This window comes from Spea bombifrons, chromosome 1, assembly GCF_027358695.1.
Source record: "Spea bombifrons isolate aSpeBom1 chromosome 1, aSpeBom1.2.pri, whole genome shotgun sequence".
Lineage (NCBI taxonomy): Eukaryota > Metazoa > Chordata > Amphibia > Anura > Pelobatidae > Spea > Spea bombifrons.
This window is the reverse complement of record NC_071087.1, coordinates 42,847,499-42,874,597: the sequence shown is the minus strand read 5'-3', so window position 1 is coordinate 42,874,597 and position 27,099 is coordinate 42,847,499. Positions and strand designations below refer to the sequence as shown.

General features: G+C 37.7%; 1 protein-coding gene across 1 annotated transcript; it reads right to left on the bottom strand.

Moving 5' to 3' along the window:
• Nucleotides 1–2,306: 2,306 nt before the first annotated feature.
• On the bottom strand, nucleotides 2,307–26,202 carry TNIP3 (TNFAIP3 interacting protein 3). The gene is made up of 12 exons (XM_053461342.1): nucleotides 26,176–26,202; nucleotides 24,889–24,953; nucleotides 23,078–23,204; nucleotides 15,783–15,792; nucleotides 15,528–15,646; nucleotides 14,172–14,258; nucleotides 13,631–13,696; nucleotides 12,553–12,669; nucleotides 6,637–6,765; nucleotides 5,440–5,559; nucleotides 4,533–4,637; nucleotides 2,307–2,755 (listed from the first exon to the last, which is right to left on the bottom strand). Exons 1-12 carry the CDS (start codon nucleotides 26,200–26,202, stop codon nucleotides 2,711–2,713), a joined length of 1,017 nt encoding a protein of 338 aa, XP_053317317.1. The 3' UTR covers nucleotides 2,307–2,710.
• Between the last annotated feature and the right edge of the window lie 897 nt (nucleotides 26,203–27,099).

Here is a 27,099-nt window from a genome sequence, read left to right as displayed (position 1 = left end):
AATAAAAATCAAAAAGATATACAAGACAGATACAATTTGTTTCATTTTGTTTATTTACCTGTATACGTAATCATTATATGAATCTATTTGTTTTCACCAGCAAGGTTCATACATTTTCTTCTCTTGATAATGTATTACAATACATTGCCTAAGCTATTATAGAGGGCTATACATTATAAAGCTCTGTATTGGAGGCATATGATCCCATTCTTAGTTCCATCATGCAATAAAGTACAGAAGATCAACAAATTAGTGAGTCTCCTAACTGCATTTATACATCACATAGTTTACAACTCAGTATACGAGCCTGTCTTAAGCAGGCTTTAGCAAGTAAAGCAAAGTTGAAAAGGGTGCAGAGCACAGCTGCTTTGAATGCTTTCTGACCATTCTCCTTCTGCCTCACATCTGGAGGAAGCTGGTCTGGAACATAACACTGGTAATCTGGCTACACAGAATAATAAAACCTTATTACAACAATATGGACTTCATGAATACTTCAAACAAAAGCTCAACAGCAAGCTCAAAATATAAACATACTAAAAGACTTTCTGTTTGTCGTACAGAAGTAATTTAGCTCAATCCTTCTTGGCTCAGCCATCCACTGTTATAGATCCTCGGGTTTGTTTCTTTTTTTCCCATGAGATGTGCTTTGGCTGTCTGTACCCATCATAAACATTTTATAGATACCATAAGCTGCTATCCACAAGTCACATATTGGAACAATTAATTAACACACACAAAAAAAACAAAAGAATAGTATGAACGAGACAGCATTTTCAGCCAAAAAAGTAACACACAGGAAAATAGTAAATAACATGTGTATCTATACATTGTTATATGTTGTATACTTCTATAGAATAACATATCTACATAAAGTAAATACAACATCAATATATACAGATATAATATACCTTGCATTTTTCATATCATACAGCATGTATCCAGTGTGAAAACCAAAACCGGCTAATAAAAAATGGTTTTATGACAATAGCAACCAATGGAGTGTGCAGCGGAAGTTGTGTATGCGAATCGCGTAGAGCTCTACACACTGCCCGGACTAAGCACCGGGGACTCAGAAGCACCGGTAAGTTTGGAGGAGGGAGGAGGAGGGAGTGTTAAGCGGGGGGCATAAGGCATTTCTGGAGGCAGAGTGCTCTGTGAAATGCCTTTTAACCCCCTTAATGCCACTCTGCCTCCAGAAATGCCTTTTAACCCTCTATACGCCACTCTGCCTCCTGAAATGCCTTATAGCTCCCTATATGCCACTCTGCCCCATAATATGCCTTTTAACCCCCTAAATGCCAGAGTGGCATATAGGTATAAGGCAATTCTGGAGGCAGAGTGGCACATATGGGGTCAAAAGGCATATCATGGGGCAGATTAGCAAGCCTGGGGGCAGATGTGCATAACTGGGGGGGGGGCAGGTTGTAAAAAAGGAAATAAAAACAAAATATTTTTCTCAATCATAGCTTTTATTAACAAACAATTGTTCACAAACTTTTTTCCTATAGGGTCGTCTTATATTCAGGCTTTTTCTTTTTTTCCTAAATTAATATTCAGATTTTGGGGGGTGGTCTTATAATCAGGGTCGTCTTATAATTGAGCAAATACGGTATTTTATTTTATTCGTAATAATGTTTCATAATACTGACAATATTTATATAGTTTTAAATTGGTCTAGATTGGTACAAATAAATCAATGCGCAATAAAGTTAAAACATCCCAAGATGAATTGAACTATTGTTTAATGTATTGTTTCAACTTCAATTGGGTAGTTGCATATGTTCAGAAATGCTGCTTGGCAATCCAATTATTTTATTAATCATTACCAATATAAATAGAAGGCAAATGATGGCTTCAGCAGAAGTACAAGAGAGGTTGCTCTCACAGTGTGCCTAGAGTGGCAGGCCACCCTGCGACCATGGTTTTTGCAGGCTCAAGGGGCCCCCTTTTGCCCTGCCAGCAGGCAATATGAGTTAGGAGTAGATAATATCATTATACACACAACAATATATTCAATATTGGCAACATACCCACACACTATTAAATGTTTACACAGACACACCAATTACTTTACTTTCCTCGGTTTAAGCATTGCATCTTACACAAACAGATATTTCACGTAATTTCACATTTACATATTTACATCACTCAGAGACTAGGGCCTAGTTTCATTAAAATTTCTCTTGCAGTGTTTGCAGATAATGACAGGAAGCAGAATAAACCTTCCTAGAGTAACTAAAATATTATAACAAATGAGACACTATTACAGGTCCTGCATTAAAGTAGAACACACCTTTCCAGGGTATATTACCAAAATCTCTCTCTTCTAGGGGAATGGTTTCATGTGGATAACGCTAGCCATGTGTGGAGTGAGGGCTAGTTGTACCTAGGGACAGCCCCAGATGGCCTAAAGTGGGTGTGGAGTAGGAGGAGAAGTGGGTGTGGAGTAGGCATGGTCAAACACCACACCCCACCCAGAGAAAGAGGAAACTGACTCGGAGACCCAGGAATGCAGAGCTTCATCTGGAGACCCTAGGTTGAACCCCGGAAGTTCCCACGTATGGCCATCTTTGCTTACAGAATCTGCAGTCGAAAGTCAAATGCATCTGTCAGATGTTCACAATTGGATGCAAGTGGTGCGTTTCTGTAGGTAGCAGCACATCCAAATGTTGGGAGTAGACATTCCCAACATTCATGCCAATGTCCGTCACAGGCATGGTTTCGATTGACACTTAGGATTATAGTTCACAATCTGCAGTAAAGAATACAATAATTATTTTTTTACCATTTCAACTCCATGACAAAATCAAATAAAATAAAAGGGGCTACAACAAAAGTGCATATATCCAAGTCACTCCTGCCATGTGTAGGCCCGGAGATCAAGCAGTGACACTAATTTAGGGGCACAGAAAATTAGGGAGATCTGTCAATGTTCTTAAATATTGAATTTCACAGCTGAGTAATATAAATGAATCTATATAACTGTGCTTATAGATTAAAACCATATATATATATATATATATATATAAAGTCCAAAATTAACAATTGCACTCCAATCACCACTTTTTTTGCCCGGTGCCAAGTAGCTGCAACAGCAAATCATATAACATCCAAAAATAGTTACCGGCACTCCAGGGACTTCTTTAAATAATCACTCGAGAAACTCCTGTTTTCCAATCAACGTTTCAGTCTGTTTATTAGACTTTCATCAGGACATAAATTGAAATAACAGTGGTGCAAAAGAAACTAGATGTTTCAATCCCTCCCCGGATTAATGTACGGCTGCGTGCTACATTTTTATGCTCGTGTAGTAGCCGTTATCATGCCTGGTGTGGCAGATCGGGTGAGTGCGCAGCTCTATTGGCCTGGTAGGTAGTCAAGAGCTCTCCCTTTGGTGGGATGTAATGGATTTGCAAGGCTTTTTGCCCAGTGTGCCCAATTGCCAGTCCAGCCCAGACTAGTTTTAGTAAATAAACAAATGAATGAAAAAAATGCTTATGGTTTTGATGGTGACTGTTCCCCTTTAAGTACAAGAACACAGGAGTGCTTGTCATATTCTGCAAATATAATTCTAGGCTTGTAATTTACATGGCATTTACTGAAATAATAGAGTACTGCATTCAACACTGCTCATGTGATGTAAGTGCAGACCTCTAACATGCTATTTCTGATTCCGCAGCCAAACATAATATAAGCTAACAGACAACCATTAAAGAAGCAGGGAGTTATATCTGGCAAGAGAAGACTTTTTTTATGAAACATAAAACTTTTGAGCGTGTACCTCATGCAAACAGGGTAGCAAAATAATATTATGATTTGGCTCTTTCAGTTCCAACCACATATGTGATCAAAATGTCAACTGAGTGCTCTGGGAAGAGGAAAAACCAAAGAAGTCTGCCTGTTTGGTAGGATCTTCCTGTTACAGAGAATACTCAGACCTTCTTCATTACTAGTCTCTCTTATTGCTCCAGCCAACTACCCTAACCAAATGATCCGACCAGCTGCCATAACAACTCGCCAAAATCAATCCTCACATTGATGAGTGGGGGGTGTCAGCATGGCAATACCAATAGCTAGCACTGCTTCAGTTGCCAAACACAACAGAAATGTTAAAACTAAACCTGATCAAGATATTCATAACATTCATTTTCTTTTTTATTATTATTATTGTGATGTGTGGGATAATTGCTACTTACTGGTGATAAATGTATCACTGGCATTGAATCTGTCAACTGAACTCCTTAATTCCATCTATTATTTTTGTTATTATGTTACCTTACCTCCCAAATGTTGATGCTGGGAAACCCAATGGATGGAATGGTTTGTTGGAGACAAGTGTTTGTTTAAAGGGACATGTCTGATAAATGGGCACTGAAGAAGTGTGTGTGAATACACAGTGCACACCCTTTCTCTGATGTCCCCGAGGATCAGAACACTGGGTGAGTAAACTATGGTGTGAATTAGGTCAGTTGAGGCACACGCATTACAAACATGGAAACAGTGGAAAGTGTGTTTGTTTGATATCATACCTGTTTTTTCAGCTTCTCATTCATTTTCAATAATCCCTCTTTCTCCTCACTGATTCTTTGTCTGTCAGCTCTTTCTTTTTGAAAGTCTTCTTCATATATCTGGATCTATGGACATTTGAACAAACATCAGCACTCTAACTCTCCTTAAAGTAAATAGCCTGACATTTTTTAGTTATAGTGTTAAACTGAGTTTGCCATTTCATGATGATGTAGAGAGGTAAGTGACTGATCTCTCTGTCAGATGCTGTGTAGAGGTGGGAGGAAACCCTACTTTCAATTTTAGTTGTTACTTATGGTGACACACTTTCAAGCTAAGATGGCAAGACATGCAGAAATTTTTGACAAAATGTAATTTCTTACTTGGTTTTACATGATTTGTTAACCATAGCTGCAGTTAGAAGGAGAAGGGCTGAGATTGAGCCGCAGAATGCATAGTCATACCTGGGACCTCTGCGGGTTATACCCAGAGTCTCCGGGGGATATGCTGCCGACGCGGGTCTCTTGGTCACTCTCCTCATTCTCTGTTGCAGAGGAGTGGGATTTAACCACTTTTCCCCTCTTCCTACCCATCTAATGGTATTGAGGGATAGCCCTGGCCTTTTCCATGCATACCCCCCAGCCCCTCAAGCCGCTAGGTCTGCCTTTGTGAATAACCGCTCTGCAACCTCACAAATCCACTCCCTCTGAAGGGAAAGCTCTGGGCAGCCTGCTCTCTGGAGTTCCTAGCTAATGCATAGTCAACTAATGAGCTGAGTTTCAAAAAATGCCATTGCTTTTATTATGCATTATACATGGCGAGTCAAGCTCTTCCTGCATGAACAAGCTTACCGGATTGGCGTTTCATAATGTATAGTGAAGTCGGTGAGTGCAACTCTCCTGCCAACTCACACTTTACTCAGAGCATTACCTGCTGCTTGAGTACTTCAATCTGTGTCCTCATGTCCCCATATTCACTGCTGCTTACAGACGCATTCACACCTTGTTGTGTAGCCTGGAAATTGTCTTTATTCACAGCATCTGAGAGAGCCTGAAGGAAAAACCAAGAACCAGGATAGTCTTTTATACACAAAAATATTGATTCTGCTTAATACACAGGTGCATTGTTTTTCTGCACAATTGTATAGCAGCCATGAATGCTCAAAAGCAACATCAGAACGCAATTTGGGGTTTAAATGCATAGTATGTTCTGTATATGCTATCTATCTATCTATCTATCTATCTGTCTATTTCTGAAGCAAACTAAATATTGGAAATCAATTTTATTTTGCTTCAGAATAGATGCCATTTGAGGCTATGCAAAGATTATTTTCTTGAGTACGAAATAAATGTTTCCTGAGGAAGTCTTTGTGGTTTTACATGACACATTTTACTTGGCAGAGGCTACTATTTTTCAGCTTTCATTATAATTTTAGAAACTTACATAGGCCAATATTAGTTTTTCACTGTAGGCTCCATTTCTAGACATTTTATTAGCAGCAAAGTATATGCATAAACACAAATGCAAACACACTTCAGGCGAAAACCATTGACACTGGCATCTCTGTATTGTTCCAACGGATTCCCTTAGGGCACTTTGTACACATGCAGAATACAATGGGTATACTATATATGTTAACATTGTACAAATATGTTGGACAGTATAATATATATATACATATATATATATATATAGTTTAATATTTATTTTATTAACAAATCCTTTTTTGCATAAATTTTTAAGGCATTTTTTGCCTATTGGCTGAATTCTGCTGTGATTATCGCAAAAGACATATCCTGGCCTAGGCTGACTAGGTGTCCCGCAGGTCAATTATGACGGGAATAGGGGAGATCTTGGCAGTAGAAGGTTCTCCATGCCTTTAAGACACACAGCCTCAGGAGACAATGTCATATCCTGATGTTCTGTGTCTTAAGGCACACTACTGCTTTCAATGCGACCATGGAGGTGGCAGCTGGGGTTGCTGCTCTAAGTTAGTTCCCAACTCCCCTTTTTTAACCTTTTTTAATGAAAACACTATTTCTTGTCTGTTTAATATTTTGCAGCCGAAAGCCGCAGTAACATGCCACATAAAAAATGTGACACACAAAACATAGCGTTAACTCTTACCCTATTGAGACGCGTTATTTCCTGTTCATAGTGCTCTCTGCTTCTGTTATACAGAGCATTTTGTTTTCTTAATAGCTGATTTTCCTCTTTTGTCTCTCGCAGTTCAGTGTTGAGCAGATCATTAGATCTCTGTCACATAAAAAAAAAAATCAGCACGGATCTTGATGGGAACTGAAGAGTTTTTACTTTACTGAGAAGGTGTTAGATAAGTGGAGCAGCCTCCCAACTTTTGAGTGAAAGGCTAATACAATACGAATTGTTTCAAACATGTATGGCATAGGCATATGGCTGTTCTGAATCTAGGACAAGACCTAGAACTGAATAAGGTCTACATCAGGAAAAACAAGCAGAAAATCTAGATTTCTATGTTTCTTTAAATACACAAGATCATTACACATTATTTTGTATGTATTTTAATTTTAAAGTGGGAATAGCACATGAAAACATTTTTGTATAGTAACAATATGCATTTTTTAGAAGGCATCAGAAGAAATATTTTGGTTTATAGATTGACTGGACCTTTAATGGTATTTCCATGGAGTGTTAGGTCCTCTGGCACATAATCGGGGGCAGCTAATCCTAATAGGGCTCCCCGACAGAGCACTGTAATTGGGCCATACACAGTATGGAGCAGTCTCTTTATGGCGTGCAATGCATGGTGCTAGCAGATGATGGGTGCAACTAGCCCATTTGCCAGGGTCACCCTTACGAAAAAATTACTGCAGTTTTTCTGAAGTAATACTGCAGTTTTTTGGACATGAAAAAACTGCAATACTGCACTTTTACTGCAGTATTACTGCACATTTACTGCAGTTTTACTGCATTTGTACTTCACTGTACTGCAGTTTTACTGCAGTTATTTTTGTACGGAAGTACAAATGCAATAAAGTTGCAGTACAGTGAAGTACAAATGCAGTAAAACTGCAGTAAATGTGCAGTAATACTGCAGTAAAAGTGCAGTATTGCAGTTTTTTAATGTCCAAAAAACTGCAGTATTACTTCAGAAAAACTGCAGTAATTTTTTGTAAGGGCAGGTCTAGAGCAGCACGCAGGCAAAATACATCAATGCTTATTATATTGTAATAACTGATACACCCTGCAAAATAGTGGTCAGAAACTAGGACTATTAATTATTATAAATACATTTTCCGTCACCTTGGTAGGCTGTACTTCTCTTTAGGATTACATATTTAAGCTAAAGTGTTTGTCGTTTATTCAAAACTGACCCTTCAAGAATTCTAATATTTTTAGCATAAGTAAATGTATCTGATAAATTTATCTAAAGCTTGTGATTTCGTTTTTAATCTTTTAACCTCTTTAATCCCTTTTCAAATATTTAATAAGCAAACCAAAGCAGAACGTTTAAGATGGTTGTTCCAACTATCAAAAATTATTTTAAATATTTTAAATATTTATATTAAAGGGACAGTGAATCTTACCAGTTTCCCCCCAAAATAATGTATCTTAAAGTACTTAAATATGCATTATTTACTTGGTTAAAAAAAAAGCTGCTGAAAATCCCACAGCTGCACAGCAACAACCACTCGGCTCTCTATAAGTTCTTGCTAGTTTTTGATGCTCAATGCAGCCAATAACTGGTAGAAAAGTGGTTCCATGGAAATAATGCACAGGTGTGCAGGGGGATCTCAAGCGAAAACTCAAGCGAAGTTGAATGGAGATGATTACCTAACCCATCTCCTTAAAGACAAATAAGAGATGGAAAATCTTAAACATACAGAGAGGATACTGATGAACCTTTCTATGCATCTAGATCAGGCATGTCCAAACTTTTTTCAAAGAGTGCCAGATTTGATGAAGTGAACATGTGCGAGGGCCGACCATTTTGCCTGACATTTTCTGAACCATTAAAATTAAATGCAAATTAACTATTTTATGCAAAGTTTATTGAAAACGGCATACCACATCTATCCCTTTCTCACTATCTCCCCTCCATACCCCCCTTCTCACAATCTCCCCTCTCCCTCCCTACCCCCCCTTCTCACAATCTCCCCTCTCCCTCCCTACCCCCCCTTCTCACAATCTCCCCTCTCCCTCCCTACCCCCCTTCTCACAATCTCCCCTCTCCCTCCCTACCCCCCTTCTCTCAATCTCCCCTCTCCCTCCCTACCCCCCTTCTCACAATCTCCCCTCTCCCTCCCTACCCCCCTTCTCACAATCTCCCCTCTTCCTCCCTACCCCTCCTTCTCACAATCTCCCCTCTTCCTCCCTACCCCCCTTCTCACAATTTCCCCTCTCCCTCCCTACCCTTCTCACGATCTACCCTCTCCCTCCCTACCCCCCTTCTAACGATCTACCCTCTCCCTCCCTACCCCCCTTCTCACGATCTACCCTCTCCCTCCCTCCCTACCCCCCCTTCTCACGATCTACCCACTCCCTCCCTACTCCCCTTTGTAGGTCACTTACCGTCAACTCCTGTGTTGGGAGCGTGAGGCGTTTGTCTCGGGTGCCGGCGCTTCACTGCTGAGTGCCGTCATATGCCAGCGCTCAGCGTGAAGCGCCGGCACCCGAGACAAACACCTCACACTTCCAACACTGCACTCTGGGCAGCGCAGAGGCAGGCGGCGGCGGCAGCGGTGAGCAGAGGAGTCCTGGATTTCTGTCAGTCAGGGGGGCCCAAGAGGTGCCGAGCGGTCGTTTTCAGCAACCGCTCGGCACCCCTTGGGCCCCACTGACTGGCAGAACTCCAGGGCCCGGTCGCAGTCGCGACCCCGGTAGTTCCGCCACTGCCTACAAATTTCTTCATTAGATGCCCTTGTGGCTGTGCGTGCCGGCGCAGGGAGAAGGAAAGCCCAAATCTAGCGACGTCCGAGATCGCAAGATTTGGGCTTTCCTTCTCCCTGCGCCGGCACACACAGCCACAAGGGCATCTGATGAAGAAATTGTGTAGGGGAGGGCAGGGGCGTACCTAGAGTATTTGGCACCCGGGGCGGATCCTGTATGTGGCACCCCCCCACACACACACTTCAAAACTACCTGGCCGAAACTGAATATGACCCCCCCACACACACCATAAAAAAAATCTAACACTTATTTAAAGTAAGTAACACACCAAAATAGGACAAAACAATTAAATAACAATATAATTAAATAACAAAATATATAATTGTTAACAGCAATCACATTCCTATCATGCCCAGGCATACCCAGATTCCAGGAGGCACTCGCAGACTTGGCATGATAGGAGTATGATTGGCCTATCTACCCCTTCTCGCTCCCTTCTGCCCTATCTACCCCTTCTCGCTCCCTTCTGCCCTATCTACCCCTCCTAACTATCTACCCTCTCCCTCTTTGAAGTTCACTTACCTTTCAGGAGTCCTGCGGTGGGGGTGCAAGGCCTCTGTCTCCCAGCTCTGCCACTGTATGGAACAGTATAGAGTGATGGGAGTTATGATGTACTTTAGAGCATAATTATATAATGAAAAATACATTGGAAATGGTACAGCATAACACCCATCACTCTCACACACTTACCAATCCACACACACCAATCCACACACACATACCAATCCACACACACACCAATCCACACATACACCAATCCACACACATACCAATCCACACACACATACCAATCCACACACACACCAATCCACACATATACTAATCCACACACATACCAATCCACACACATACCAATCCACACACATACCAATCCACACATATACCAATCCACACACATACACCAATCCACACATATACTAATCCACACACATATACTAATCCACACACATATACTAATCCACACACATATACTAATCCACACACATACACCAATCCACACACATACACCAATCCACACACATACCAATCCACTCTCACTGTATGCTTTCTTACCTTTCCTCTTTTCTCGTTACAGCTCCTTTTCCTGCTCTTCGCTCCTCTTCTTCTTCAGTTCTTCTGTCTTCTTCTGATGGCACGGGGGTCAGAGGGCACGGACAGCGGTGGGCGCGGCTTCAGTGTTGTGCGCCGGGATCTAACAACAAACCCCGGCGCACAACAGCTGTTGCCGCGCGGATCGCAAGGGAGCGGTATCGGAGGTCTTTAACAGACCTCCGGCTCCCTTGAGTGATTTTAAGCCGGGTTCAAGGGAGATCCTTGAACCGGCTTAAAATCACTCAAGGGAGCCGGTGGTCTGTTAAAGACCTCCGATACCGCTCCCTTGCGAGCCTGCTCCTCCAGCGGCGGACATTACTGTCCGTCTCTGGAGGGGTGCCGGCAAGTTGCCACCCCTCTGATGAGCGGCACCCGGTGCGGACCGCCCCCCGCTCGGTACGCTACTGAGGGGTGTGTGCCGGCGCAGGGAGAAGGAAAGCCCAAATCTCGCGCTTTCCTTCTCCCTGCGCCGGCTGATGACGCCAAGTCCCGTGGCTCACTTGGGGGCCGTATCAGTCCGGAACGCGGGCCGCAATTGGCCCGCGGGCCGGACTTTGGACATGCCTGATCTAGATGAAAAAAAACTACAAGGTAAGTGCATATAAGGGCTAGGGTGCCCCTTTAACCTGTAAAACACAATGACTTTTTTAATAAGTATACTGAATGGTAATGGATGCCTAGTTTGAGAAATTATACCAAAGCAAACAATGCTAAGCTTTCTCCAGTATCTAAAAAAGACCTTAACCCCTTAATGACAAAGCCCAAAATGGGTTTATTTTCAATGGGTTTAGGGACCGCAGATTGTCCTTAAGGGGTCAAAATTTAGTTGACACTAATTCGGCATACAGTTGCATAAAATATATTTTCCTTTTATATAGATTTGCCCAAAATATTTTAATAAATGTATATTTAGTGAAATTGAATTTCCCAGTCAAGATACATTTAAAAAGAATTTCCCTCAGCTACTTTGTGTTATCTAAGAGGTTCATCTGCAAAAACTATAAAAAGACTTTAGGGGGATTTCCTATTAACATGCATTGAATACGTTCCTTTCTTATTATGGTGAAACCGCAACAATAAAGCCAGTTTGGGGTTTGTTCATATGTAAAAATAGCTGAGCTGACCCTGTATAACGAGAGGGTGAATAAATCACCACATACATTCTATGAGTTGCTATCATAGCTTTTACCATAGCTACGTCCATTTACTAAAATCACCTATAACTTATATGTTAGTTTAGTGTAATTGTTTTTGGAGATATTTAGTTGAAAATGTATGCATTTTATGGGGCCAATCAAGAAGTGCCAGGTTAAGCCATGTTAGGCACATGGATTACACACCGGCTACTGATTGCAGGCATGACCAGACTTCACTCCTTATTGCACCTGGTTGCACTAGTAAAGTAATGCAAGGACATGTAAAATCGCTGGATTATTCATTAAAACATCATGGCCGGCCAAAGTTTGGGGTCCTAGGCAAATGCTTAGTGTGCCTAGAGTGTTATCTGGCCTCTGTAACCAAACTCCTCTTGCAGGGGAAGCTAACTTGGGTTGGCCCATTATAATACATAATGAATTTGATCAGTTGAAATTGCAACTCTCCTACAAACTCCCTCTTTAGTGAATAAACCATGATGTGACATCATTTTTTCTCAACTCACAGGCATACTTAGGAACTTACTTAACAATTAAGTGTCTTTAATGTCAGTGTTATGTTTTTTTTTTATCATCTATCCAGAATTTTGGATGAAACTGTCCTTCCAAAGTTCTGTTTTTGATTTAACATTAACTCAGTACATATTATTCTTAGGAAGTGAAGTTTTATGTCCCATGGAAGAGATTTGAGTTTTGCCCTTGAGTTGCTATTCGGATAAAGCCAAGAGGGTCCTGAACTCCTAGGCTCATATCTATTCATAAAAGTAAAAATAAACTATTACAAATACAATTCATGACTTTTCATATAAAAGCAAAAGCAAATATGAACAACAATTATAACAATTAAAAAACTAATCTTGGCTCGTACCGTGTAGAGACAGCACTTTTTCCTCAAATCTTTATCTGCAGTTTCCATATAAGGTAAATCCTGATCTTTTTTGGCATTGTGCTGACATGACGATAGTTTCATTTTCAGTTCTGCAACCTGAACACATAATTATATATGACTAAAAGGGAAACCAAGGCGTTATTCGATCACAATTTTGCTTCTGCGTTTCAGCTTTCTGACTATGATTTAGCTTTTAAGGACAACATTTTGGAATCCGAAAAAAAGAAAACATTCTAGCAGCCTGTAACTACTTCCTAATTTAAGTCACCTTGGCAGAGACTAACTCATATGGAGAAGCAATGTAGAAAAGGATATCTCTAACTATTATGTTGTTTCCTCAATAAAGGATGTCTGGAGTTTCGAATGGTCTTTCTGAAAATAAATAGATAAACATGTCATCATGCCCAAGTTACAGCTGTGATATTATATATCTATGGGTGTAAAGCTCATATTCCCCAAGGTTTGCTGCAAAGGATGTTCAAATGAAATCTGAGATTTAAACCCCCATTAATAAGTGTCTTCTGGGACAAAATACCAATGCCACACCATTATAGGGTTAGATAATAGCAAAAAAGAACATTTTGGTAGGGGAAATATCATATTAAGTGACTTTTTGCGGTTTGCACATTGATCGCTTTTAACAATAATTTAATTCAAGAAGCTTTGTATTTACACTGTATGTATTTTTCTACCGGTTTAGAAGCTCATTAATTTAGCTAAAAAGTTAAACTGCCAGTTCATTGGCGTCTAGAATAATTTTTAGAAATACATTATATTTATATCAGATGCAGTCACACAGTCAATACTCAATAATCATGTAAAATGTCGTTAACTATGGATATTATTACTAAAACATTTTGCCATTGTTCAACAAAAGCTAAACAGTTATATGGTCCTAGCTTCTGCCATACAAACGTTGGGACTCTATATAATTCTAAAAGGTGATAAAGTATTTTTTTTTAAACTTTGTCTTTTTGTGATATTATTTGCAAGTAAATGATGATGCGGCAATTATAAATATTTACAAAGCCAACAAAAAGCTATGTTGAAACATTACCTTTTTTTCATAAATCTGCCTCATTCTTCTAAACTGTTGGTCCCACTGTTTATTAACGTCCAGCAGCTGTAAAAGAATAATTTTCATGTATTTACTGAATACCAAAATGGGTCACCGGGGACTAACATTATCTACAAGGGTGACTGGCTACGTTTGCCAACCAGCACTCCCCATGAATCTTACTTACTTAGTATCGATTAGCATGCCTGAGACCCCCAAGGCTAGCTGACCCATGTGTAAAATATAATAATAAATAAATAGACTAAAGAATGGTTCCATAAGCCAGGTAATCGACATTTAGCCCCTTCAGGGCAGCCCACAGAGTGCTCCTAGGTACCCCCATTAGGTAAGTGGGTTCATTGACATATATCCACTGTAAAGTGTAATCTGTAACTCTCACATATATAGGTGACTTGCATTCATTTTTCGCCGTGAGGGGGCATGCTGTTTCACATTCTGATTTTTTTATTTCAGCACTGGTATCCCACTAATATTTCATTTTATCTCAAATGATTAAATCAATATTTTCAGTGAGAATTACCTCTTCTTTCTGGTTTTCTAACACACGTATTCTTTGTTCATATTCCTTAATAGACATGTTGTCCTGTTTCCTCGTTTTCGTATAATACTGCGAAAAATAAGAAGCCCTGCCTATTAGTACTAAACAACCAGGAAAACGTGTGTACAAGTTTATTTTTGGTAACACAATTTAATGGAACTCTATAGTAACAGTGCGCATGGTGTATTATATAAGGAAGGAGTGATAACCTAATCATTTATAAATGCTGAGTGTAGTCAATAAACATTACAAATTGTAGCAAAAAGATCCAATGTGCATAACACATCTGACAGCTGATAACATTAAGTTCACTTTGTTTTATCCATCAGTTTCCACATATAAACAAAATAGTACTGAAAACAAGAAACAAAATAACTAATATTAGTTTCTTATCTCTTTCCTCTTCCTAGTAATGGAAGAAAATGCAAGGGGTGGAAAAAAAGTGACTCATTTCTAGATATTCGCTTCTAACCCATACACACCTCTGTGTGTAAAGATATGTTTTATTAAACTAAAAAAATAATATGGTTTCTATTGAAAATGAGGAATCTTGGAACAACGATAGTAATGGATACGTTATACATTCTAACATTGAAACCAAAAATTGCAAACCCATTTTATTTACAGAAATAATACAAAGAGCAGCAGCCTTTCAATTTGTATCATTTGGATAACCTGTGTATCAAGTGTCATGTAGGTTCATTTGGGTCTAGAGTCTATAAAACTATAGCTTAAGGTAAAATATAATGATAGTTGCAACCTGATGACCTTTTAATTACAATGATGGGTTTAGCATAATCCAACAATACAAGATGGGTACAAAATTGTTATTATTAATACCGAATATCAGGGATTTTATAAGCCTTTATAATACGGACACAAAAGAAAATACGACAACCACGACATTAAACTTTACAATCTAGACTGAAGGAAAATTAGAAAAGGCTTTGCGTGGGATTGCATGTTTCAGAATCTTAAATTGAATCCAGGGATAGAAAATATAGTACTCAGCTGCCTTTGGATCATCACTCCCATCATGATTGCAGCGGGTAATATTATAGACATACCTGACTTAATGAAATAGTCTGGCAGGTATATTCATAGTACACTTCTATTAGATAAAATGTGAATATTTAACACAGCATACTGAATAGTTCTAGAGGTCCTGCGTGCTATTATAACATTTTAATATAATAGCTCACTAGGAGAACCCTCATCACTCTCAGGCAAGCTAGCTGCGCTGAGATGTAGACAGCATGACAATGCCTGTGCCTGGCTTCAAACTATCACTTGAAAACAAGTTATAACCAGAATAGAAGAGAATTCAGCGGAACATACCTTAGGTTTTACTAATGGAAAATCAGGGTTACCCCTCTCATATTCTTGGGGAAAATGAAATAAAAATGTCTTCAAACAGCACAGAAGTGGCCTTAAGGAAAAAATATCATCCAGTAGACCTTGTTAGATGTTGAAAAATATTTATAAACTTTTAGACTGTGCTTTAAGCCTCTTAAAGTGTTTTATTATCAAACCAGGGATTTCCCAGGATGTCACAAGCTCCATTTCAATAACAAGCTCGGTATTGTGCCATACCATGTGCATACTATAAAAAAAAACATATTTTTACATTGCAGGAATGATTTGTTAGAATGGAGATAAAGAGGAGGAAGCAAAACACAGAAAAAAAGGATCATGAAATATCATGCATTGATCATATATTAGATCATAGTTGCATCATATATACAGGTCCTTGTTTATAGATTTACTTTTTATGTACAATTTAACCCCTTAATGACTAAGCCCGTACATGTACGGGCTCAAAATGCATTGTTTTCAATGAGTTTAGGGACCGCCCATTGTCCTTAAGGGGTTAAAACAGTGAAATAATTACAAATAATGAATTAGTAGCAGATGTCAGTAGTGTGGGCATCATGGGATTTACTTGTGTACCAATTATTGCTTACTTTGTATGCTGCGGTTAATTTCCTTTACATTTTATGTAAAATAAAACAAACCATGAAAAGAAATATTAAATATTGTTAAGCGCTGTTGGAATATACAGTTTTACCGAAACTTTAAAGATTTTTGAATATAGTTTTTTATTAATTACATTATATAAAATAATCTGTCCTGAGATGCCTTATTACTCAAACTGACCTTTAGCCCCCTGTCTCATCATATCAGTAACATATAGGTTCCAGCAGGATAGAGAGATAGTTGTACCACTTCCTTAAAAAGAAAACCACAAATAACTCATTATTCATGGTATGCCTTGCTCAGAACAGAACATGCTATGCATAGGCAAATCATTTCCAGAGAAACAAAAAAGTTACAATTTAGACCTTTGTATTTTATTGGCCGCTGTGGCTGAGACATAAAATATATTAAAGACACATTCAAATGCAACAGAGATAATTAATTAATGTAAAGTGTAGACAATGCATGTACTCAGAATGAGATCTTGTCATTATAATTTCATTTTTAATACAGAACTAGGTTATATCATTGAACCACTGACCCTAGTATGTTTTATGCCTATACTAGATAATGAAATGTTTAGCTTGGTCATAAATTTGCTTGTTAGGACAAGTCCGGTCCTAAGTTCAATATAAAGTTGGCCAGGCATGTCCAAGGTATAAAGCACCTTGTCTACAGTAGTGGTGGCTAACTGGATGTTAACTGCTTCTTGTGGATTGATTATTTTTAGGCATCGCACTTGAATGTAAGACCTCCTGTGTCTTAATGGCATGCTGATCTGAGCAACTGGCTTCCAAGATACTGTGAAATTACGAGACATGGATTTTCCATCACCCCAGATTGCTCAATTAAAATGAGCAAATCACCAATTGATCTTTATGTCCTCGTGTAAAGAAATCCTGAGATCCCCACTCATAGTGTTCATAAAGACTAAGATTTAAAAAATATAATAAAACAATTTTGTTCAAATATAAAATGATACTTTAGTGCTAAATATTGTTAACAAAGCTATTTCCAAATACCACTGCTAGATATTTAACAAAATGAATCTAGTTATCATTTTTCACTTTTGCACCTCTACTAAAGAGTAAAGATTCATTTACATTGTTTTTAATTAATCTAAAAATAAATTACTGTGCCATTAAACCATTATACCAGATGGAATGTTTGCCAGTGGCCTGGATACATGGTTGAATTAACAATAGTAACTTAAGTATATGGGACTAGAGCTTCTAGCCAATACAGGAATGAGCTGGAAAGTTCACAGGAATTTCCCTTTGATTGATCTACTTTGTCTTTCCTGGTAATTTTTTTTTTTTTTTTTTTTTTTTAACATTTTTATCAAAAAAGAATAATAATGTATGAGGTGCAAAGGGAAAAGTTTGACCTGTTACAATACTTGTCAGGGTATCAGAATTAAGTAAAGCAGGCTTTGAATGTTGAAAGCCTTCCTTTTTCTCAATCATAACTCAACCCTAGAGGGTAAGTATGTTAAATTCTGGGCCTTGAGTGCTGCAATCTGACACATGCAACTCCACCCTACTGAATAAGATGTAATAAAATAATTATTAGTAATACTAATGATAAGACACAATTCCTGGTCCACTTGGAGTTCTATTATTCTGGTCTAGGTAAAATAAATCCAGTGAAATCCAAATGTTTGAAGACTATTTCCACAATGAATGGTTAATCCCAATTAATCTTAAATGGGGCTTTTATACATTCTCTGTTTACATGGCCACATACCATAATTTAACAAGCCACTTGATCTGTAATTAAAAATATGATTAATTATTTTAATGTAAAAGGCACATTTTGAAATAAATGGGTACTGTATTAATTTAGAAAAATGTCAAAAATATGTTTCTTAAGATTTTAACATAGTCATAATGTATGAACCTCTTCAAAAGAGAGGGAGAGTGGAACACAAGGATCTCTAAGGTGAACTAGGGTCTTGAAAATGATTTGTTTTTAATGTATTCAAATTCTACCCTGTGGTCTATAATCTTGTTTCTGGTGTGTTCAGGACTGACACAGCCAGCACAAAATGCATGAACCTCCATTCTGCCATTCTCCGTTATTCCTGTGTAGCTAGCACATGTGGCGAGTTACACCAGATCAGCAGAAAGCTAGCGATGCTGCCTCCTGCTAACAGGGGAGACCCCAGGCTGCCTGATCTCACAGGCAAAACCCGTAGGATGCACCATTATGTCCTCTGTCATCTAGAGCTTGTCTTACAGGATGTAATAGTATGTCCTGTGTCACAAAGGGGTTAATGTTATCTGGGGCTAGTTTTTTCCCTTGTCTACAGATAACCACATCTCTAGCATAACAAACCATACACCTTGTGTGGCTAACCACATCCCCGTGTGTGGCTAGCACTCACCCTTTCCCGAAGCTACCCCTCCAGTCAAGGGAAAGCTTCCGGTAGCCCATGCTGCGATGATCCCCAGTATGATTATTCCCTAATATATTGGGTTCTTTTTAATTCATCCCTTTCCACAATATATACAGTATATAAAGTACATTACAGCCACTCATAAGATGTACAGTGCATACTTATGACCTGATATGAATTATAATCATATCATTATGAATCTGGAACACTTGTGAGAGATAGATACTGAATAGATCATAATTTATAAAGAAACCAATTAACTCGAAACCACGTGAAATTTATGCCTAAGAATCTGTGATGGAATTGGTTATTTAAAGTGTTTACAACCACACTTTTTTTTATTGCCTTAGTCATAAAAGTACATAGAATGTATATTTCACAGTTGTCTGACATATAATATTTCCCATTTCCTGGTAATGCCTTTTGTTTGGTTTATAAATCACCTGTATTATTGTTTGCATGCAAAATATGGATAAAATTAGCTCACAATCATATATATATATATATATATATATATATATTTGTTTAGAGAGAGAGTCACATGTACTTTTGTTTTAAAACAGTATATAATGTAATATATATTTAGCACAAGACATTACAATTATATGGAATCATTTTTAAATTTCCTGAATGTAGCAATTAAAATCTCCAAAAAAGTGTATCCATAAGGTTTAATGTGATATGGAAGCCTGAAAACCTCTGATAAAAAGGAAAGGGTGGGTAAAGGGTAGTTATCTTTCTCTCTATATACTGTATGTATGTATGAAGGTTTTTTATTTATGTACTTACCAGGGAAGGATCGCGCTCAGGTGGGGCCGTGGGGCAACACACAGCATATTAGCAAGCCATTGGCTGCTTAAAGGATGACTGCATTTACCTTCTACACAGGTGGTATTTTTTATTAAAACAAAGGCTTCGCACACCAGTGATCAGTTTATGAATAAGCCCAATTCAAAGCACGAAATACATTAAGCTTTGTGCTTTTTCCTCCTATCTGTAATGCGTTTGTAACAGCACTTTGTTACACATTTAAGCACCTTTACACCAGAGTGTGAAACCTGCATGTATCTTTGTCTAAATTAGAGATGTCCTGTGGAAGTATTTTTGGTCTTTGGCACCTGTCCCCCGGGCGGATCCGTGCTTGCTTAAATGCCTCCGGCTGGAAGGCTATTCCATGTTAAAAAAAAAAAAAAAAAAGTAATATTTCCTGAGGGTACTTTTAAACCTTTGCCCTTCTAGCTTAAGACTATGAACTCTTGCTTTGATAGTATTTCTTCTGTTAAATAACCTCTCTTCCTTTATCATGTTGGTTAATTTAAGTGTTTAAACGTTTCCATCATATCCCCCCTGTCACGTCTTTCTTCCAGGCTCCATGTGTTATGTTGCTATCCATGAACCATTTTAGCAGTACTTCTCTAAACTTTATCCAACATATCTGGAGATACGGTCTCCAGTACTGCGCACAATACTCCAAGTGAGGTCTCACCAGTACTCTGTACAACGGCATGAGCACTTCCCTCTTTCTACTGCTATACCTCTCCCTATACATTTCCTGCTGCTCTATTGCATTGTCTGCCTATCTTTAAATATTCTAAAATACTCACCCTAAATCCCTTTGCCTCACACGTTAGGACAGTATTCAATATTCTATACTCTGCCCTTGGGTTTTTATGCCATAGACGCATTACTTTGCATTTTGCTTATACCTTCAGGAACATCAACCCTGTTGCAAATTTTTGTGTCATCAGCAAAAAGACATACTTTACCATCAAGGTCTTCTACATTATCACTAATAAAACTAGTAAAAAGAATGGGTCCAAGTACAGATCCCTGGTACCCTACTGAGACCAGACCTTGCTCCAAATATACACCATTGACTACTACTCTCTGTTGTCTGTCACTCAGCCACTCCCTTCAATCCATTCAACAATATTGGGATCTTAACTCGGAGATTGCACTCTATGTGGGACAGTGTCAAAAGCCTTACTGAAATCTAGATACGCAATGTCTACTGCACCACCTTGATCAATTATTTAAGTCACCTAATCAAAAAAATAAAAAAGATTTGTTTGGCATAATCTCCCTGAAGTAAACCCATGTTGTTTTTGATCTTGAAACCCATGTGACTTTAGATGTTCAACAATCCTATCCTTTAACATAGTTTCCATTAATTTCCCTATTACTGATGTAAGACTAACTGGCCTAACATTAGCTAAATTCCAAACTTCTGGGACTACTCCCATTAACAATGATTAATTAAATAAATCAGTTAGCGGTTTTGCTATTACACCACCAAGCTCTTTTCATAACTCGGGGTGTATCCCATTAGGCATCATCGACTTGTATGTCTTTACCTTATACAGCTGAAGTAGTACCTCCTCCCTGATAACCTCATATATATATCAAATGACTCAGAAGTCATTTTTCTTAACTGAGGTCCCTTTCCTTCATTTTCATCTGTAAAAACTAAACAGAAATATTCATTGAGACAGCTAGACTTTTATCCTCTTCTACATACCTTCCTTCTTTTGTTTTTAATCTTACCAAAAGCATTTATAGTTTTACTGACTGGGAAATTCACTCTTCTGCGTGTGATTTGGCAGCTCTTATAACTTGCTTTGCCTTTTTCTGTCTAATCTTTTAGATCTGTATATCTTTCTCACTTTGGGTTTTTTGTATTTACTAAATGCATCAACTTTTAAATAATCCCATTTTTTCCGATCTCCATTGAAATTGCTTTAATCAGATAGTGACTCTTCTTACATATTCTCATTTTTAGAAAGCCACACAGATTGATGATTACTAGATCCCAAACTTTCACCTACAGTAATATCCGTTAACAAATCTCCATTTGTGAATACTACATCTAATATTGCCTCTTTATGAGCTGGATCCTCAATTACATGTATTAAAGATAATCAGGGAATTTAGAATATCTGTACTCCTGGCACAGCCAGCTACTTTGACATTAGGGAGATTAAAGTCACCTGTGATTATAATTTCCCCCTTCAGTGTTAATTTAGCTATTTCCTCAATTAGTAGATTATCCAACGCTTCTACTTGTCCAGGGGGTCTATAAATCAAACCTACACGAGCTACAAATTGTAATGTAACTCAAGATGACTCTATGTTCTCCTCACCAACTTGTGTTAGGTTAGATTTTATGTTATCTTTCACATATAGGGGACCTCCTTTCTTGCCCTCCTTATCTTTTCTGTCCTTCTGTCCTTGTTTTGAGGGGCAAAATATATGCTCATTATTTTATCTGTACAAACCAAGCCCCCAGATCCACCTACCTGGTTGCCTTTCTATACTGTTTAACTAGGCATTCTATGTCTCTCAATGAAAGTTAAGTCCTTATTCTCCTATTTGTATGTCTAATTTAGTTTGGTATTTAATTCCCTATTGTAATTATGACACTCATTAATCACTTTAGTCTAATTTTTAAGGTTTTAGTACCCTTTCTACCCCAAGGTGTTTGATAAACGGACCAAGAGCATTAACCATAGAATGGATGTCAGAAGCAGTACAGCCCCTTCTTTTCCTGAACTGGAATCTAGATAAGTATAAGCACTACATTAAAGAACATAAACACAACAAATACCTTAGTGGTTCCAACAATTTTAAGTCAACCAGAAAAAAACCTTCAATAACCATCCAGAATGATTTTCAAACTTCATGTGATTTAAGCAATTCTGAGAGCTGTGAATCAGTAGCAAGTACTTGACCTAAATAAATCCTTATGATCAGTTTATCCTGAAACATCAAGGGCAATTCTTAGACGACGAGTCAATTTTTTAGATCAACAAAATTAGCCATTAAACAGAAATCTCAGGGATTTACAAAAAGTGAAATACAAATTAATAACGACAAGCAATGCATGGCTGTTGATTAAACACAATTCCTTCCAACATTGGGAATCCTCTGATCAGATATATCACTTTGTAAAATAGTACCAGATTTACCTGGCTATAAGTTCCTATCAAGAGTTTCTTAGCAATGTACTAATTACTCTGCTTGTAAATACCTACCACCCACCCAAAAAACATTTAAGAGTAGCATTGCCAGTTTCAGATCCAGAGTATTATTAACTGCTCCCTGTACACAGCTCACCAGAATCAGCACCATCCATCAGGCCAGCAAACACATAATGAAACAATTATGAGCACGTCAGGAAATAAAAAATAAAACAATGCTTGTTTAATCCAACATTAAATGTAACAAATGACACCAGACACCAAGCTATGTATAATTATGTTAGCTGTATAAGAACACAAATTAAAGCAATTAAAAAAAAAGCAAATGATAAAATAACAAAACGAAAAGAAAGGACTGTCCATCATTTCATTTCAATGGTTCCCTTTCTTTTCTCTGCGGCTTATGATAAATAGGCATTCCTATATTTGCTAAACTGTCATGTTGTATGGTTTATTATAGCAAAATTACTGGAGTATCAAACATCAAGAAAAAAACAATAATAGGGAAATTACATATTATGAAATATGAGACTCACCTTTAAGGAACATAAACTACTATGATAAGGATCTGGCTGTTTTGAAATTGAATCCTTTTCCATCTGTGACATGCTGTTCTCCTGGATTTGTTTCCTGATTGCAATATTTAGTTCCACGCTTTCACACCTGTGGGAAAACAGGTGAATATTGATTTTCTATCAAGACTCTCTCCCCTTTGCTGCCAGTAGCCCACTCTGATAGAAAGCAGACGCTTCCATTTTCATTGTTTGTTTGTAATGCTGTAATCACCACTGTCTTTAAGTGATTCCCAAGGGACTGCTCCTGTGGACCCCAAGATAAGCCTAAGCATGGGGAGGGGAGGGCTGGCACCTTCTGGCCCAGGGAGCCGGTAAAGCATAGTGGCACATTGGCCCTTTGTACCCCCCATTAACTCACATATTGCCTGGCACAAATAGTTACATACACTCTCGCACATATATATTTACTTTGGCATACATATACACTTACAAACACATACTTGCACTAACATACATATACATACTAACCCACACTTTAACGCACACACATGCTCACAATAACGTCTATAAGTTAATATGATATTATTTTGGGGTATTAGTAAAGACCTGTCCATGGGGTACCATAAATATTTAACACTATAATTATATTTGCTCTTACTAATTTATACCAGTTTATTGTTGCTTGACTGCTGTGTGTTTAATTGGTTCTTGTACAGTGTGTACATTTAGTTTAGTCAGTTCTAGTGGAGGTTAGACAACAGATTTGATCATTTGAAATGCAAAGGGAAAAATTATCCATTTTAGGTGCCCCAGTAGTATAATACACTTTGAGGGCAGGGTCCCCACAAAGTTGGAAGCAGAGCATTGTACAAAATGTCTTGATATATCCCCTTCAGTATACCAAGACATTTTTCGAGAACGCTATGCTTCCAACATTGTGGTAACAGGTTAGAGAAGGCCCTTTCTATTCTAGCATGACTGTGCCCCGGTGCACAAAGCAAGATCCATAAAGACAAGGTTGGATGAGTTTGGTGTGGGAGAACTTGACTGGTCGGCACAGAGCGCTGACTTCAACCGCATCAAACACTTTTGGGATGAACTGGAATGGAGATTGCGAGCCAGGCCTTCTCGTCCAACATCAGTGCCTGACCTTGAAAATGCTCTACTGGATGAATGGGCAGAGGTTCCCATATAAACATTACACCATCTTGTGGAAAGCCTTTGCAGAAGAGTGGAACCTGTTATAGCTGCAGAGTGGGGACCAACTATGTATAAATGTATATGTATTTATAGTGTGATATCATTAAAGTCCATGTTGGTGGAATCAAAAGGTGACCCAATACTTTTGTCCATTTAGTGTATATATATATATATATATATATATATATATATATATATATATAAAGTAATTGAAGAAATACTGCACCCACTAACCCTGTTCCTTCCCTGTTCTAAAAAGATGTGCTTATGTCTGATGACAGCCTAGTATGTGCTGGAAACGCAAAGCAAAATCCTCAAAGGTTCTGTTTACAAAGATGCTCAAAGTCAAACGTATGTAGCCTTGAGAAGGTCAACAAATAGATAAAGTTAATCAAAATAGCTAATAGTGAAATTGTGTACTAACCATCATGTTATAATGAGAACTAACCCAGAAATAAAAAATAAAATAAAATATATATTCAAATAACAGTAGATATGTAGTAGACATTAAAAGATTAAATTATGAATAAACCTTTCATTTGTCCAGTATTGATAAATGTAAAGACACTTAAAAAAAAAAAAATTATAAGGTAGCAATTGTTATTTATAATGCATGATAATAGTCTCCGTACCTTTCAGATTCTGGAGACTGATTGGAGAATGCTTTCAGAACGGCAGGGTGACACTCATTTCCATTCTGAGTCCAAGAAAAATATATTACAGAGATTTTACAGAACAATAAAGAACATGATATCCTAACCTAGTTTCTAATTCAAGTTTTAGGCTCCCGTGAAAGTAACCAAATGATGACAGTTTTTACTATATTTTAGGGTATCTACAAAAATTGGAACTGGCACACTCAATACCCTTATCATAACTAAATGTATTAATTTGTCATCTATCAGTGTATATTTTTTGATAATATTCAGTTTAAAATCTTAATAATAGGTGAGAGATACATTAATGGTAATGAATAATCACTTACAATGTCCTTAATCTGAGCCACTACATAAATATCTGGAGTGTAAAATGTGAAATAACTAATCACTAATCAACAAAGCATTAAAAAGACAATATTATTTTATATACCCAACTCGCTGAATCTTTGGTGTGTTTTTATGTCTTTCTTACTTGAAGAAAGAAGTAGAATATACATGTTAGAATGTGTTTTACCTTTTTCAACTACATACACATATTCATAATTTAATTTTAACACTTTCATATTTATAGGTTAAATTAAAATTTTAAAAAATAAGTATTGCAGTATGACATAATACCTTTTTTATTGGATTAACAACAATGCTTGTTTTAAAAACAAGCATTTGCAAGTATCAGCCTCCCTTTATCAAATCAAAAGTAATACTTAATGAAAGGAGGTTGATGCTCTTGAAAGCACATCCTTAAATTGGAATGTTCCATGTTTATAGGATGACATGATCATCTACAACACACTTTTCATGGAGAAGGAAGCCAATGCAAGGAAGTCTTGTCTATTCCATGACTTCCATTTCTTCTTTTTAACTTGGCTAATTGCCCGTAGTTTTAAATGTCACTATAACGAACTACTTCAGTCCTAGATCTTTCTTAATTTTCAGACAGTAGATTTGCTTTGGAGGTTCAGCAAAAATGTTGGGTATTTTGAGATTTCCATATTGAGGGATATATTAGTTCAAGGTTTGGCTCTATTTTGGCTCAATTGGCTTTATTGGTGGGATAACCTTCAAGAATCTTAGTGATATAGCACAATTTTGTCCTACATAATATATAGTGAAGTCATTGATCTGAAACCACTACTATCCAACAATTCAATTGTGAATAAACCCAGATAATAATCTATGAGGAAAATCCTGTATATGGCAATCCGAATCTATCATTACGATCATGCAATACAATCTTTATAATAATGTCTTAAAACTTACCACAATGTCTCTAATGCCGGATTCCATTTTAATTCCACGAACTGCAATAACTCACACAATGTCATAAAAATAAATTGGCTTGTGCAAAATAAAAGTATGCATTAAAAAAGGTTCTGCCGCCCCCGGACACAGAAAACCCCATTTTAAAAAAAATTCAACCTGTACGGGTATTTCTCTCAGCGTTCACCCACGCATTTTCAGGCTGAACAGAAAATAAGTCTTTAGTATCAATATGCCATTGCATACAGAGGATTCCCTTTCAATGCAGACCGGGGTGCACATTACACCCACGCATGCAAAAAGGAAAGCCGCCAGCCTCCACAGTGGAACAACAATGTACACAAATGTCAAACTAAACCCATCATATATTACTGTAAGGGGATTACATGTATGATCTGTTTCTAGGAACTGTCTCCATTTACAATGTTTATGTATTAACCTAATTTACTATACTTGCTTGTTTTATACTTGTAATAAGAAGGTAAACACACACTTAGTAAAAAAAAAAAAGCACATTACATATTTACTTCTACCTTTCTATTACAAGTGACCTTAATAAACCAGGAAAGTATATTTCAGCATTAGTCTCTTGTTTTAATAGTGATAAGGAAAGAAATGAAATGGCTATGTGTATATGTAATTAAAGCCGAGGACAGACATGGGCAGCACCTGGATTACAAACAGTTGGCTTGCACAGATCTGGATATTTACAGGGTAGGGGTGACAAGCAATGTTTTGTTTACTGGGACAAATGCATGTTGTGGATATAGAACGTGAATAGAAAAAGAAAATTAGGGTAAAAAACACATCCAGTGGGAGTCTTGATGAAAATGGAACTATGCAAAGAAATGTATAGAAAAATGACAACGCGTAAGCAACTGTAATATATTCATGATTTTGAGCTGTGGTACCCATATTTGCATA